General features: G+C 36.4%; 1 protein-coding gene across 1 annotated transcript; it reads right to left on the bottom strand.

Annotated features, from left to right (window-relative positions):
- Positions 1 to 907: 907 nt before the first annotated feature.
- On the bottom strand, positions 908 to 15,234 carry LOC120633000 (sorting nexin-2). Its single transcript, XM_039903016.1, has 10 exons — positions 15,042 to 15,234; positions 13,066 to 13,179; positions 9,882 to 10,125; positions 9,268 to 9,453; positions 6,772 to 6,893; positions 4,524 to 4,730; positions 3,731 to 3,847; positions 2,783 to 2,902; positions 2,113 to 2,265; positions 908 to 1,134 (listed from the first exon to the last, which is right to left on the bottom strand). The coding sequence occupies exons 1-10, from the start codon at positions 15,129 to 15,131 to the stop codon at positions 1,084 to 1,086; spliced, it is 1,404 nt and encodes a 467-aa protein (XP_039758950.1). The 5' UTR covers positions 15,132 to 15,234; the 3' UTR covers positions 908 to 1,083.
- Positions 15,235 to 15,333: the final 99 nt, after the last annotated feature.

Here is a 15,333-nt window from a genome sequence, read left to right as displayed (position 1 = left end):
CTCTTGTCGATCATTTATAACACAGTGAATCGTTTTTATATCGCAACAAATCAGGTTTGAATAGAATTCTATATAAAAAATAGAAATTAAATCAAACAATTTAAAAAGTTTTTGTTTTGATACACACAAAGTGACAGCCACAGACCGAATATCCCAGACTGATAACAACTGACAAGTAATAAACACATCCCTCTGCCTAAAAGTTTTCAATAATCTTCCCTATTCGGTTATATCACCAATTAATAAGAAAGAAAATCTCTGAAACCATTCATATTATAATAATGTATTGTGGTACGACACGCCTTAAATCTATCGTATTGTTCTGCAAAACGCACAAGAAAGCTAAAGAGGTAGCACACAGAACTGAAATATGCGTGCCCTAACGCTCTATTATTTTTTTATAAAATATTTTTTAATAAAATAATGTACGCGATCCTTAAACCTTAAAATATAGATTAAAAATGATAGCAACAAAATGATTATGTCAATCAATATACTAGCATCATCGTTATGCACCATTCAAGGTAAATAAAAGGTATTAAATATAAGCTTTAGTACAAAGCCGATAGCTACATACGGATAACCAAGCAAATGTCTTTACTCCGTTTTCGAATTTTGAGGGCATAACATAACGCATCAACCCAAATTTTCTTTAAATATATTTTAATAAGAACTCACTTTAGATATTACTATTGTAGTCTTTATAGTACTAGTAGTTATTTACTTTAAAATAACAAATAAAATAAGCATAACCGTTTCAAAATTGGCGATGACATTTTGACACAGTGTATGATCAGCATTAAAACAAATTTTTGGAAGTCCGCTTAAATGAGCAAAAATACTTATTTTATAGGTAAATTCTGTTTATAATTAATTTATCTACCCGTTTCGACTTAATCATATTAAACATTTTTTTTAATTTGAAATTTCTATACAATCATAATTTATATTATTATATGTTCAATACTTCAATTTGCCTTGAAGGGTGCACGGTAAAATGACACGTAACATTGGGTGCTAAGTTGTGTTTTGGCGTAGTTGTGGTTTGTTTGACCCTGTACCGCGGTCGCCTTGGATACCGCCTCATTTGATGGCACGAGGCTCCGGTAGGAAAGCGTCCCAGTATCGAATAGCCTAGAAAAAAAAATGAGAGTAATTAATTTTTTTTTTCAAAATTGCGATACAAGCGGAATCGTATCCCCGAATCCTCAATCATTGTGGGTATAGCAACACTCATAGGATCAGGATACGCTCCGCGTATATATTCAGTTTTTATCAATCATTCAATTAATTACAGACTGAATCGTAATCTGGTCTAGCCAATGGCAGAGCTCGCTTTCTGAGCCTACGGTTGCTCATTGGCCCCAAGGACCCAGTTGCAAAGTTGCTACCGATGCGAACACAGCAAAACCACGCTGTTAATCCGAAAAGGACTAGAAATCGATATGCCATTTTGACCGCTGTCGTGGTAAACAGCATAATTTAAGTGTATACGCCACTGTGAAGTTTTTGTGCGGGGTGTGATTGGAGTGTGGATCCAAATCAGCAGATTCTCCAGGCAGCGTTGCCACGTGCTGCCTTGTCTCCCATACCATCGAAATACGACCCAACGGATCCCGGTCTGGATCGCCTTGGTACGACCGGCAAGTACCTGCTTTGTGTCTAGACCAGTTGCCTAACATTTGAAGAGTAGAAACGGACAGGCCGTTTTACATCGGTGGAATATCAAATCGAAAATCGCGTTCTAAACCCAGAGTGACGTCATGGGCTCTCCACGGCAAGATTCGTGTCGTTACATCTTTTTGGTGCCGAAACTAGGGAAAGGTTTTTGGTCACTTCACTTTCAGTCATGTCAGTCATTTATAAAGATTAATATAGCTGAGGTACGAAAGACCCGCCTAGATACACGGAAGCTGGGTAAGGTAAGCCCTTTACACTGTTGCGACGCTGTCTACACGCAGTCGGCATTTGCCAAACATCAAAGGCGTGCATCTCGGAAATTATAAATTCTCAAATTTCGAACGTACGATCGAGCCCCCGGGACCTCCCACTTAAATCCACCGCACTCACCGCCGCGCCAGGGAGGTCATCAAGAAAGAAAGAAATATTTACCTGCGCTTGGTGTTTCATATGCTCCTCAAGGTAGCGCAGCAATGTAGCCCGAAGTTCACTCAGCCTCACTTCCTCCCACCTCTCTATCTCTTTCTTGATGACGCGTGAGATAGAGTCGAACTCTTGCTGCCCGCGCTCCACTTTCGCTTCCCACTGAAAACGGTTATCTATTAATTTCAAGAGAAAGGAGAAGAAAAAAAAAGAGAGGGAGCTAAAGCATTAATAATATTCCGTCACTGAACTAAGACATGATTTACCTATAGTAAATTTTTTCTTACTTGTCTTAGTTTACTATCTTTTCAATACGTTTTATGTTATAAAAGTGGATGTAATCAAATACATTAAATTTAATTAAAATGGATGACAGCTTAGTGGTTAACCGGTTCCCAGGTGCGGGATGATACCGCATCTCTAACCTCTAACCATCGAAGTTATATACCGGGTTAAAAAAAGAATACCAGAGAGCTCTCGGCCTCGCAGTTCTTATCATTAAAACTAACAATTTTTGTTCGACTTTACGGAAATTCAGTATTAATTTATTTCAAATAAAAAGATGTTATTTCTGTAAAGTGAAATTACACTGTGAACCAAAGTCACGTAGTCGGGTCAGTGACCGCACGATAGAGTATGCGCACTGTTCGTTGTTGCATTACAGTGTAGCCTTTCTTACCTCAATAATTTCAGTGGAGGCTTGAGCAATCTTCTCCGGACGGTTCGCGAGGTCGGCTTTGGCTTTGTTCTCTCTTCGCTTTGTTAACTGCATTTGTGCGTGTTGCCAGTTTTGGAATACCTGCAAATTCAAAATTCTAAAATTCGAATTTCATCATTTCAAGTTGACTTACTCTATAATCACCTTTGAAACGTCAAGTCTGTCTGTTTGTGGTGTTCGTGCCACCTGTTAAGAAAGGTGGTTCTACCGAGAGGAAGCCGGCAAGAAACTAAGCAGGCATATTGCTCTTTTCCAACAATTTACATTTTGCATTTTTTCTCGTGAAAGATGAAGGTCGAGTCGGGTGCTGCTGGACATAGGAACTTTAGAGATGTAGAGATTTTCACAGTCAACGCTATTGCACCGTTTATATTATGAAAATTAAGCTTAATTTGCTATAGTCCGCGAAGAGCAGGAGAATCTGTATGGTGTAATTTATATCTTCAATTCTTATACTCCACACCAAACAGTTCTTCGGCAATGTACCCTTTACGCACATTTCGCTCCGGAGCATCCTCAGGAGATGTTGACTTTACAATGTATCATGGATTTCCGCAAAGTAACGCCTGCTTCTAGCCAAGATATTACACCGATCTTGGGTTCTTGAGAGTCTTATGATGTTATGGGTACAAGCAGCGTACTTACGTGGTGGAAGACAATGACATACAATGAAGATTAAGCTATATTTGCTACAATGCGCGGAAACCAGGCACATCTGACCAATGGCAATTTTAATTTCTTCAAACTATTTGTCTGCACCAATCTATCTACTTTTGTTTGGCTCCGATATCCTGGAGCACACCCTCAGGTGATTTTGACTTTAAAATTACCTAGCAATTGGTCGCGTTGCTTTTTCTAGTGTGTGATGGTGTAATGTTTTGTAAAACTCTTTGATATTTAAGTGGTTACCTTAACCCTCTCATGGAAGACATCTTTGATGGCGCCGATGAGCCCAAGATAGTCTTTGATGTGTTCAGTCAGGACGTAGAAGTCAGTGTTGGCTTGCTCATTTCTTAAGTGTTCGATCTAGAAGGAAGGAATACTTGAAATTAATAAAATCCAACCGTATTATTTTTTATAGTAATGATTGACGGACAAAGCAGATAGCCCACCGGATGGTAAGCGGTATAACTTCGCCTATAAACAGAGCAACGTGGGATATCCACGTACTGCAACTTTGCGACGAGTTTTAAGCCTCATGTGTCTGTAATTACACCGGCAACCACGTCCTTCAGACCGGAGCTCCCGTATTGCAACAATGCTGCTTAGCGGCACAATTAAGCATAGCGATAGTACTTCCCCGAGTGAACTCTGTCACAAAAAGCTATACTACTGCTAAAAATCTAAGTAATTCTTAAAACACCCCAGCTAAGGGTTGGCTTGTTTATAGTCGATGGTTTTCCACTTACCATCAGGTGGGTCATCTTTGCGTCAACTATCACTATAAAAAAAATAAAAACTTCTTTAAAAAATACTCATATCGCTATTGTTGTTCCTATAGTATATGAAGAGTTCCTCAACTTCTCCGGGATCTTGACCTGATGAAAATGAGAGCATATGGGAAGTATACCGTTTAAAAACAAAAAAAAAACAAATCAGTTCCTAAATGACACAGTTCTGAGCCAATAAACAATAAAAAATACAACCGAAATTAGAACCTCCTCCTTTTTTGTAAGTCGGTTAAAAATCTACCAAATATTACCTTCTCGTGCAGGTCCGATAGGTGTGAGAGAGCGCGCGATAGCGGCGCGTGCGGGTCCGCCGCAGCCGCCGCCGCTATAGACCGCGCCGCGTCGTGCGCGCGCGTTGCCAACTCGCGTCTCTCAGTTGCCAACGCTTCGCAAGCACCGCACAAGCGACGGAGCCCACTCTCCAGAGACTCTATGCGCGCGCAGCGCTCTTCGAACCACTGAAAATTTAATTGAATGTTCTAGCAAATATTTAGTGCCGTATGGTGATGGCAGATCAGAATACAGTTGTCACCAACCTTTTTCTTTCCGCGGGTTTCGTACGAGGCGACTAAGGAAATATAACGGAGAACGGGCATCCTTTATGGTACTACCATCATCACCAACCCGCCTGCCCAGCCAGTGGCGTGCATTGCATATATGCAAATAAGCAGTGCATACCCTACCCTCAGGGTCTTAAAGAGTCTTCAGATAGGACCATTAAAGTTTTGTAATAAAAAAAACACTTAAGTAAAAAATATATGAAAGCGCCATCTAGTAATGAGCGGCCAAACTTCTAGGTCAAACGTCGCTAGACAGGCGACAGCGCAACCGGCGCGAGGCGTATAGCGTATAAAATAAAATCTTCTACTTCGTAAAAATACCTATATTATTATTTAAATCTCATGTTATCGATTGCAGGGTAAATCAATTATCACTCGACATATGACGCCCTCTACTGTTGCACAGAAATATCAAATAAAATAAGCACGCCCAAAGAAAGAATCGTTCTGCTAGATGTGTGCGTGCAAGTTAGTAGTGTGTGTCGTGTAATGTTATATACGTGCGCTTGTACTTACAAGATTAGCATCGGTCCTGTGTGAACAATTTCATTCATAAATTCCTTAAGCGTGTCTATAAGCACTGCTTACGGAAGTGGATAATCAATTACGTGTTTGATTTTTTTATTGACAAAATGATTTGCTTGGTTTGTTATTGTTGTTAACGGTCATTATTCTTTTTTTAGAATTAAAAATATTATTCACAAATGTAAATACCTTTTAGTGTCTTTTAAGAAAATTAAGGAACTAATATTATCGAATTAGTCTTTCGTCTTAAAAATAAGTTATGAAACCAAACGCTGTCTAAATTTTGAAAAATGAATAATTTACGTTTTCCAGGAATCATTGGAAAGTGAGAAAGTTAACAAAAAATATTGTTACTATTTATTGTTAACATATCAAAATAAAATAGCGTCCGTACCCATACTTACAAAAAAATTAAAGACATATTTTGACTAATTTCGATTGCAATATTAGCATATTCAATCGCCATTATTGTTTACCTTCGAACAATGCTCTATGGTGTTGGTGATAAATAAACGGTTCAAGTGCATAAATTCAGTAACTTATAAAAGTTTGAGTAGTGATAGTTTAATGTGTTAAGCTTAATTTATAGTTTATTCATTCATTTTATAATGAAAGCATATTCGTGCGGTCTTTGTTTGGGTTCAGTGTGCCTGGAAAAAGTACTTAGAGGCAACTTTAATTTCTATCCCTATATCGTAAAATTAAAAATCATTCGAGTTTACCAATGTTACAAATATCCCAAAAAAAGGTGATAAAGTAACACGTATGTTTAATAATAAATATTACGAAAACTTTTCTTGGCTAAGCGGCTTTGTACATACCAATCGATTTTTTTGCTTTCCTTTTGTTTTATTGTCCAATATACGTGAAGTGTGGAATGATAAAGGATATTGTGATCTTAATAATTTTCATAAAGATATTGGTGAAACTCTAGTATAATAAGAAAATGTGTGAGCCGTCACGGGACGCCCGGCAGATGTGTTACATTGAAACTGTTTTATTATATGTATAATAGAACAGATTACGACAGGAATCAGATATAGAGTACTGAAACGATAATTCATACACGAACTTGCGCCATAAAATACTGACTGTTTATTATAACGTATTTTTATTAAAAACCAAATAATATTTAAAAAAATATCATTTTAACGTGCACGGGAAGTAGGACCAAACTAAGCATAGATAATTAAAATGGCATAAAGTGTCAGAATCCTCCTCTATTGCCAGTTTTATGGAAATTTTAGAGTAGGCAGCGCTTTTGTGCATTTATGAAGTGCACGCCACTGCTACGTATAGTACATATATTCCACCATATAACGTGGCGATGCGTCGCCTCGGTCTAAATGCCACGCCAAACATCAGGTTTACCCTCGCCTTTAGAAATTTCACATCAATGAATATACAAACATACCGGATCTGATTCATCCATCCTATACGTGATCTTATTGACGGTCTCTCCTACTTTGTTGAACAGGCGTAGCATTCCTGCTCCACTTAAAGCGGAGGTGCTTGTAGCTTTGGGTAGTTCTGTGTCTGAAATTAGAGAAGTTTTAAATTTTTTAAATTTATTTATTTAAGCTATTAAAACATCACTTGTTTAACGGTGAAGGAAAACATCGTGATTAAACCTGCATGTCTCAGAGTTCTCTGTAACGTTCGCAAAGGCGAGTGAAGTCTACTTCCATTACGGATCAGGATCAATACTCAAATCTTACTATGTTATATATATATAGCTGAAGAGTTTGTTTGTTTGTTAGTTTGCTCGAACGCGCTTATCTCGGAAACTACAGTTCGATTTGAAAAAATCTTTGTGTTATCAGCCCATTTATCGAGGAAGGCTATAATTTATTTTGGAATACTGGAGATCCTTTAGAAGAAAATTGCAATAATGTAACCCAAAGTCTTCTTTAGAATCGCTGTGATTTCAAACCGGATTCAACGGAAAAACCTAATAAGAGGCACAAATACAAAATGTGTAGGAAAAATGTGAAGCCGGCAAAGAATGAGACAGGAATATACATACTATTTTATCTGTGTTTTCCTATTTAAGTTCCCAAGGAAACCGAATAATATCTAGATAAAGAAACACATAAATGTATAGGACAGAGTGAGATAGAAAACATTATAATATTTTTTACATATTCTAGTTACCGTGGAAACTAAATAACAAACCTTACATTTATCCTAATAGTTCTGATACTCTACATCCACCTCAAACTCTCGTAGGCTACTTTTTAGAAGTTACACTTCCGCCGTGTGTGAATAAATTGCACAGGATTTTTTTTTAACTTTCTGTCATAGTCGTGTTTGACGGCCCATTGGCGCAGTTTGCAGCGACGCTGCTTTCTGAGCCCAAGGCCGTGGGTTCGATTCCCACAACTGGAAAACGTTTGTTTGATGAGCATGAATGTTTTTCAATGTCTGTGTTTATAATTATTTATGTATATAATTCATAAAAATATTCATCAGGCATCTTAGTACCCATAACACAAGCTACGCCTACTTTGGGGCTAGACGGCGATGTGTGTATTGTCGTAGTATATTTATATTTATTATTATTATAGATTAACGACTGAGACACAATTAAAGTAATATCACACCCAGGGCCCAGGTAAATATTATTAATAAATTGTGAAGTGTTGGGTTTCTGCTAAGAAATTCTCAGTAGTGGGCACCAAGTGCAGTGGCCGACGCGTTGATCATAAAAATCAAACCTATAGCTGCCTCTTTAATCATGAATGAATGAATACACTTTTGAATGAGTGTACAATACTAAAGAAAAAAAAAAGTAGTTACAAAGATAGTAAATACATATCAAGAGAGTACAATTTGGTGCCCTTATCGCTACATAGCGATTTCTTCCAGGCAACCAATGGCGTAAAAGGAAAAAACATAGAATTATACAAATATATAAATAAAATATATATATAAATATAACTATCATGATAGGATATTTGATGGTTGCCGTTCTTCACATACGCAAAGAGCTCGATTAAAGAGAAGGTATAACAATAGACTCACATACTCTGTTATCTTAATTATAGTTTTACATATTACTGGAGTGTTAACTATGTATGCCTTATGTGAAACTAGATTTTTCCTCTACGTAAAAATATATAACTTGGTACGTAAAATATCACGAGTGCAATCAACATATTATTATTACTTCTTATATATATAGTGACATATAATCAGGAAAAGTCACATATAAAACGCAGTTATCTTACTCATTTGTTAAAGTTCTTGAACATATACTTTAAATAAAAAATACTTGATCAGCATCAGCATTATCAGCTAATTTAATGGACACAGCTGGAAACAGATCTTATCCTCATGCGTAGGAGAAGGGGATATAGAGTTGAGACCCACGATGCGGATCTAATCCGCGTTGGCGGGTGTGTAACCTTACGGTAACGTTTTATTTTTATTATACTACAATTAAGCTATTGATTGCACCTCACCTAGTGGTAGGTGATGACGCAGTCTAAGATGGCAGTAGGCTAACCTATTACGAGGCATGATAATTATCTTGTCATCAGTTTCCACGCGGCATCGTACCGGAACGCTAAATTGCTCTAACTTTATGGCTATGAATACATTGACTGTGAGATGGTTATAAAAAAAGAAAACCACCTAAGTTATGCAGCAGTAATCAACGAGGCAGTTACCATACTACCCAGTTGTCTGAACGTAAACCTCATCAATGAATTTGCTATAATCCCCGAAAATCGCAACACCAAACATATCTTCCAAAATGCACTCTCTGCGTACGATTAGCTTTGACATCGGAGCATCCTTAGATGTCGTCAAGCAATTTCTTACCAGACCCTCTCAAATTTTGATGCACAATACAGACTGTTCTAAAATAATGCAAGTCAATATGATTTTTATTAAGGGAGTTTCTTACCAGACTCCAAAAATTCTCTAAAATCCGGGTCGATGCACAGTACAGGGTGTTGCCCGACGCGATTGAGAAATCTCTCCAGTGCCGCCCGACGACGTTCCACAAATATCGACTGTACACTCGCTGATGAGTTGGTACCATTTGCACTTTCGGTTGAAGGTGTTGAGGTCATTTTTAGTTTAGTTGTTCCTGAAATAAAAGTTGTTTTCACTTCACATGCTTTTAAAGTGAATGGAAATTCAATGGTGTCAGAAATATGCTTAAAGAAAATTGCATGTCTTTCTGTGGATTAGTTTGGCTCAGATAAAATAATATTTTACTTCTTTATTTTATTTAATCCTAAACTATATTTACAAGCTCTATGTACCCACAAGAAAGCTGTTAGTTTATACATTCAGAGCCGCACATTTTATCCTGTTTACTGCATTATTTCTTACCTGCCTTAAATTGTAAAGAAACTTTTATCAAAATTACATTTCTAATTAGGTTCGTTTTGCTTTGATTTTGATGTTTTAAATCAATTTCTCTGCATATCTTTGATAAGAACCGTGTTGTATATGTGTGAGATTAATGAATTAATCGAATAGTATACTCGTATAATTAAAATAGGAACTTACCAACAATACTTTTTTCGGGTGCAGGTGGAATAATTCTGCCCGACCGAAGATATTTTTCAGTTAATTTCTCATGAAGACCTAGGAAATCGGAGAAACGTCTAAGAACGGTGAACTCGTGCCTACTGAATATAGGCATGTTGGTTTTAGTGAGCACTCTGTATGCTACGTAAGAGCTCATGCCTTCTCCAATCTTTTGTGGCTCTGTGATGGTTATGATTATGTTATTGGCACGCTCTGTGGCTATCTGTAAAGATAATAAATAAAATTAAAAAAAAAAAACACGTCGTAAACTTACTTATGGATCACCAGTCTTAAAGGTTGTTTAATAATAATTGGTTAAATGTGTTCGATGCCCACTAGTATGCATCGAAACCGGCCCGCGGGTCGCGGGCTCCGCGGGGGGCGATCCGCGAGCTCGACTTACGTGGCCCACACCATCATTCACGCATTGGCGGTCTCAGTGCATTTACTAAACTTTGTAACAAAATAAATCCTAGTAAACCAGCAATAAGTTTAATTTCAATGCATAAACATTAATACAGTCCAAATTATATATACACACAACAAATGAGCCTAACATGGCACATCTGCTGTAAAGTTCTGAAGGACTTGCCGACATGCCCGTTAGAAAGCAATGATGAGGTCTAGGTTGGAGCACGCTTGCCTAGAAAAAGCCTATACACTCTAGCCTTGAAGGTACTCAAATTATACGTGGCAGGAAACACAGTTGCCGGGAGGGCGTTCCACATCTTAGCGGCTTTTAATGTATTATTGTAAGGTAATATTGTAGACTGCCGACTATTTCAAGTTTACCTCGTAATTTAGAATCATCATAATAAACCCACTACTGGCCTATTACAGGGCACAGGTTCCTTCTCAGATTGCGAAGGACTAAGGCAGTAGCTCACCACACTGGGCAAGTAGAGAATGGTAGACATCACTCGATTTTGAGAGATTAATGAGTTTTCATTCGCCATTATAGCAAATGATATTTAACTGCTTAAAACGCACATAGCTCCGAAAGGGAACCACACTCGGTTCCCCCGAAAGGGAATCCGAAGTTTAGCCAACTAGGCTACACCAGTACACCACACTGTTGCAGTGCTTTTATCTTCAAATTAGTTTTTTTTAATTTCAATGTTTAATAAAGAAACATTAAAACAAGTACAAACCATAAATTATCGAATATACCTAAGCTTGTGGTTTATATTAGAATTTAGATAGAGGCAGGCGTTACTTTGCGAATTCCATGTGGTATGAAAATAAAGCTCAATTTGCTATATTCCGCGAAAAACAGGAGAATCTTTATGGTGTAATTTATAATTTCTTCAATCTTTATACTCCACACCAAACAGATCTTCGGCAATGTAATCTCGCACGTTTCGCTACGACACTGGAGCATATATTTTATAGTAGGCTTATATTTTTGATTCTAAAACCGAAAAAACGGTTACCCCTCTATCTTTTTTCAGTGGTAGAGTCACTATAAATAGACTGACTTGACGTTTCAAAAGTGCTTATTAATTAGGCCTACTTGAAATAAATTAATTTTGAATTTGAATTTTTTCTGTTTTATATTAAATATGCTCAAGAACTTAAACAAAATAAATTGTATACGTCGCTTTGTTATAAGTACTTTTATTTTTGTTCTATGTACTTTTTGTGGTGTGCAAAAGTATATTCATTCAAAAAGATAAAAACAATGTGGACTTATGAGACTTAGCTTAGCATCCACTGAAATTACCATTTTTTCACTGAGTCACAAGCTATGCATATGGAAAGTGGTAACATTATCACTGCACATACATGAACAAAGAATTGCTATTGTTTGTTAATATGTATTCTTCAATTATAATGGAATGTGAATATAAAAACTAGCACCCGTTCTACTCATTGTTCATTCTATGACTAACATAATTTTAAGTACGAATTTATAAAGTACTCGAATATTTCACACCTTACTATGCTAGAAATAGTTATAAATTAGAATGAAGCGTTGTGATATTGTAACCTTAAAGAAGGACGACTGTTTATATGTGAAAGGACAAACATCCATTTAGTCCAAATTGGACAGCACTTTTACTTCTGGACCAAAAATGTATGATGATACAACTTTTTACTTATCGCAAACACGCTTACGAAGTCGTCTGCATTGCCAACAGAAACAAGAAAAATAAGTAACATACCTACTTTTATTAGATATGTACAAAACATTATGCTTATAAATGATAAAAATATTGATTATGAATCATAGTTTATAAAACTACTTACAGAGTGAATCATGCTATTTATAATTTCTTATCTATTAAAGTAAAACCAACATAAAGCTTGCTAGTTTTAATTGCAAGATAATGCCAAAAAATAATTATGCAGCAGTTTTAAAATTATTCACATAAGGGTTTTTCTTTATAAAACAATTTCATATTGTATTGTTTTAAAGTTTAAGAACGGATTGGATCGATTGTTGGGTAGTAGCATTTCTCTATCTACTAATGATGTTAATGAAGTTCTTTTTTTATGGTAATAATTGATGGACCAAGCAGATGGCCCACCTTTTGATATGTGGAAAACCATGGTCTATAAATAGAACAACACTTTGCAGGACAAACAAGGAATATGCCCTGCGATGTGTCTCCCTGCGTCCATCAACATGAGTCATAGGTGTTCAGCCTCATGTACCGTAACACCGCCAGCCACAACCTTCACAATGGCACTCTGCATTGCAACAATGCTGCTTAGCGACAGAAATATGCATCATATGGGCTTTGGACAGGCTCTGTCACGAAAAGCTTTATTACTACTAACTATTGTTATCTTTTTTTCATTGCAATTAATATCAGGGGATCAGGTGCCCCTAGTCCCTAGGGTAATGTCGATCGGGTACGATTTATTGTGAAGCCGCTGTCTAGATCGCCTCGCAAGTATTGGTTGCTACTAGGAACAGCAGCAGTTTTCAGCCTCTCTTATGGGGAACCAAGTTCGACCCAGGCACACGTTTCGTAACTTTCGAACTTATGTTCCAAGAAATATTACTTGCTTTAACGGTGAAGGAAAACATCGTGAGGTAGCCTACGCCTGTATGCAAAATTATGCTAATATTGGTTAAGCTATGAAGCTGTGCACAAGTAACAAAGGCAAGTGATGAAAAGATGATTAGATTCTAGTTTAAATACTATTGAAATACCTCTTCCATTATAGGGCTTCCAATAGTGGCTGGTGAAGATATTGACATGTCTCCCATATTAGACTTTTCCATATCTTCTTGTCCACCATTTACTTCTGGATCAAGGCTGACTTCCTAGAACAATTGAGATACATATTACTAATTTTATTTAACATACATTACATTACATATCTAAATTTGACACTCAAGACAATTGATACTCAAGTCATACTAAGATCTCTTAAATAGCAAGTTCAAAGTCTTCAAAACCTATCTTGCTACTGTGGTATTCACATTGTATATAACTATTATTTATTATTTTTATTATTTAAACTCTTTATTTGTACACCACTACACAGTTAGGAAAATAAAGGACGAATAGAGAGAAACACAAAAAAAAAAAAAAAAAAAATGGAGTAGAATACAAAAGGCGGCCTTATCGCTAAAAAGCGATCTCTGCCAGGCAACCTTAAGATTAGGAGACAACAAGAGCGAGAACAAATAGGTGGTGTAAAATTATTATAAACCTACATACCAATAACTACATACGAATACATAAACAAAATATACACAAATAAAAACATAAAATAAAATATTTATAAATAAATTTAAAAATAATAAACTAATATATATTCTGAAAAGCTATATTAATTAATAGTGATATAAAAATAAAAACCAGTCGTCTTATTGCGCAAGATAATAAGCTTTAACTGCATTTTTAAACATATCAAGCGATTTTGCCTGTCGTATGTTCGTAGGGAGAGCATTCCACAATTCGATAGCCTGAACTGCGAAGGAAAGCTTATAAAACTTCGTCTTGTGGAATGGCATGCTCAAAGTCAGCATACGACAAGATCTTAAGTCAGATGCCGCTCCTACAAAGTTAAACTTATCCTTCAAGTAAGGAGGTGTTTTGGGATTAAATAACACACAGTACAGAAGCGAAAGTACGTGCAGATCCCGGCGACGGCGAATAGGGAGCCACTTGAGCTTTTGACGAAATTCAGATACGTGGTCATACTTGCGCAAGCCAAATATGAACCGAATAGCAAGATTTTGGAGACGCTCAAGTTTGTTCAGTTGGTCCTCAGTCAGATTCAGATAGCTTATATAATACCAGTGATAGCAGTGATAGATATTTTAAGCAATTAAAATATCACTTGCTTAAACGGTGAAGGAAATGGTGAGGAAACCTGCATACCTGAGAGTTTTCCATAATGTTCTCAAAGGTGTGGGGAGTAAGAAGATTAGGTATTGTTTTAAGAATATGTTTGAGTTGCTGTTTAAAATATATTAATAGAACATCAACTCAAGATATTAGATCTGTTAATTTAAGTATAACAAATCAAAAATTATATTTCAACACCATTTAAAGTAGATACCATCCTTTCTATAACATTCCAGTTAGAAAAGATACTAATTTTTGAACTTCCAATCCAATTCAACCTCATCTCTTCATCAAGAACTACAGTAATAATTTGGGAGGTTAATTTTATTTTGAACTAAGTAAACATAACACTAAATAGGTTTAATGTTGAAACAATGATTGAAAATTATCTCTTTGCTATTCCTCTTTAATATAAAATAAACATATGGTGGGCTAGACTAGTGAAGTGTTAAAAGAAATATACAGTAACAATGTAGCAGTGTAGTGTAAATGATGTTTTTCCAAGTGCATTGAACCAAATATGATTATACAGGTGCAATGAGAATTGTGAAAAAAAATGTCAAGGTAACTAGCCAAACAGGTTTGATTACCTAGCATCACTGATAGATAAACAAAATACGTGTGTGGCGCGTATGTTAATCAAATTATCAGCGAATTATTAGTACTTATTGGTATAATTTGCACCGCGAATTTAATGCATTATCAAGGACTTAACTAAGTGATTAAAACAGCATTTAATATCGTAGAAAGGGGCGTCGCTGTAGGGTCGTTGACGCCCCTGACCGACGCCGGATGAGTGCCAGCGTAATTAAAACAAATTCTAAGATACCTGGACCGCTGAAGCGAATAGATCTTCCTCCTCCCTGTCGTCATTGTTGATTTCTACGGTGCTGAACGGTGCATCAACCACCTCCGACATTGTTTGTTGTTTTATTTAAGTTTGTACAGTAAGCTGATAAGCGTTATAATATCACTTATTTCTGAAAACAGCAAGATAACTTTACCGAAACGATTAACGATGATGACAGTCGTTGACATGAATGACATTTCATTTCAACAGAATTGACAGATTCATTTTTTTTTCGTATTTAGTATACAAACGACAGATTAAATTATTTCTT

This window comes from Pararge aegeria, chromosome 21 (assembly GCF_905163445.1).
Source record: "Pararge aegeria chromosome 21, ilParAegt1.1, whole genome shotgun sequence".
Lineage (NCBI taxonomy): Eukaryota > Metazoa > Arthropoda > Insecta > Lepidoptera > Nymphalidae > Pararge > Pararge aegeria.
The sequence above is the reverse complement of the archived record's forward strand: the minus strand, read 5'-3'. Positions and strand labels throughout refer to the sequence as shown.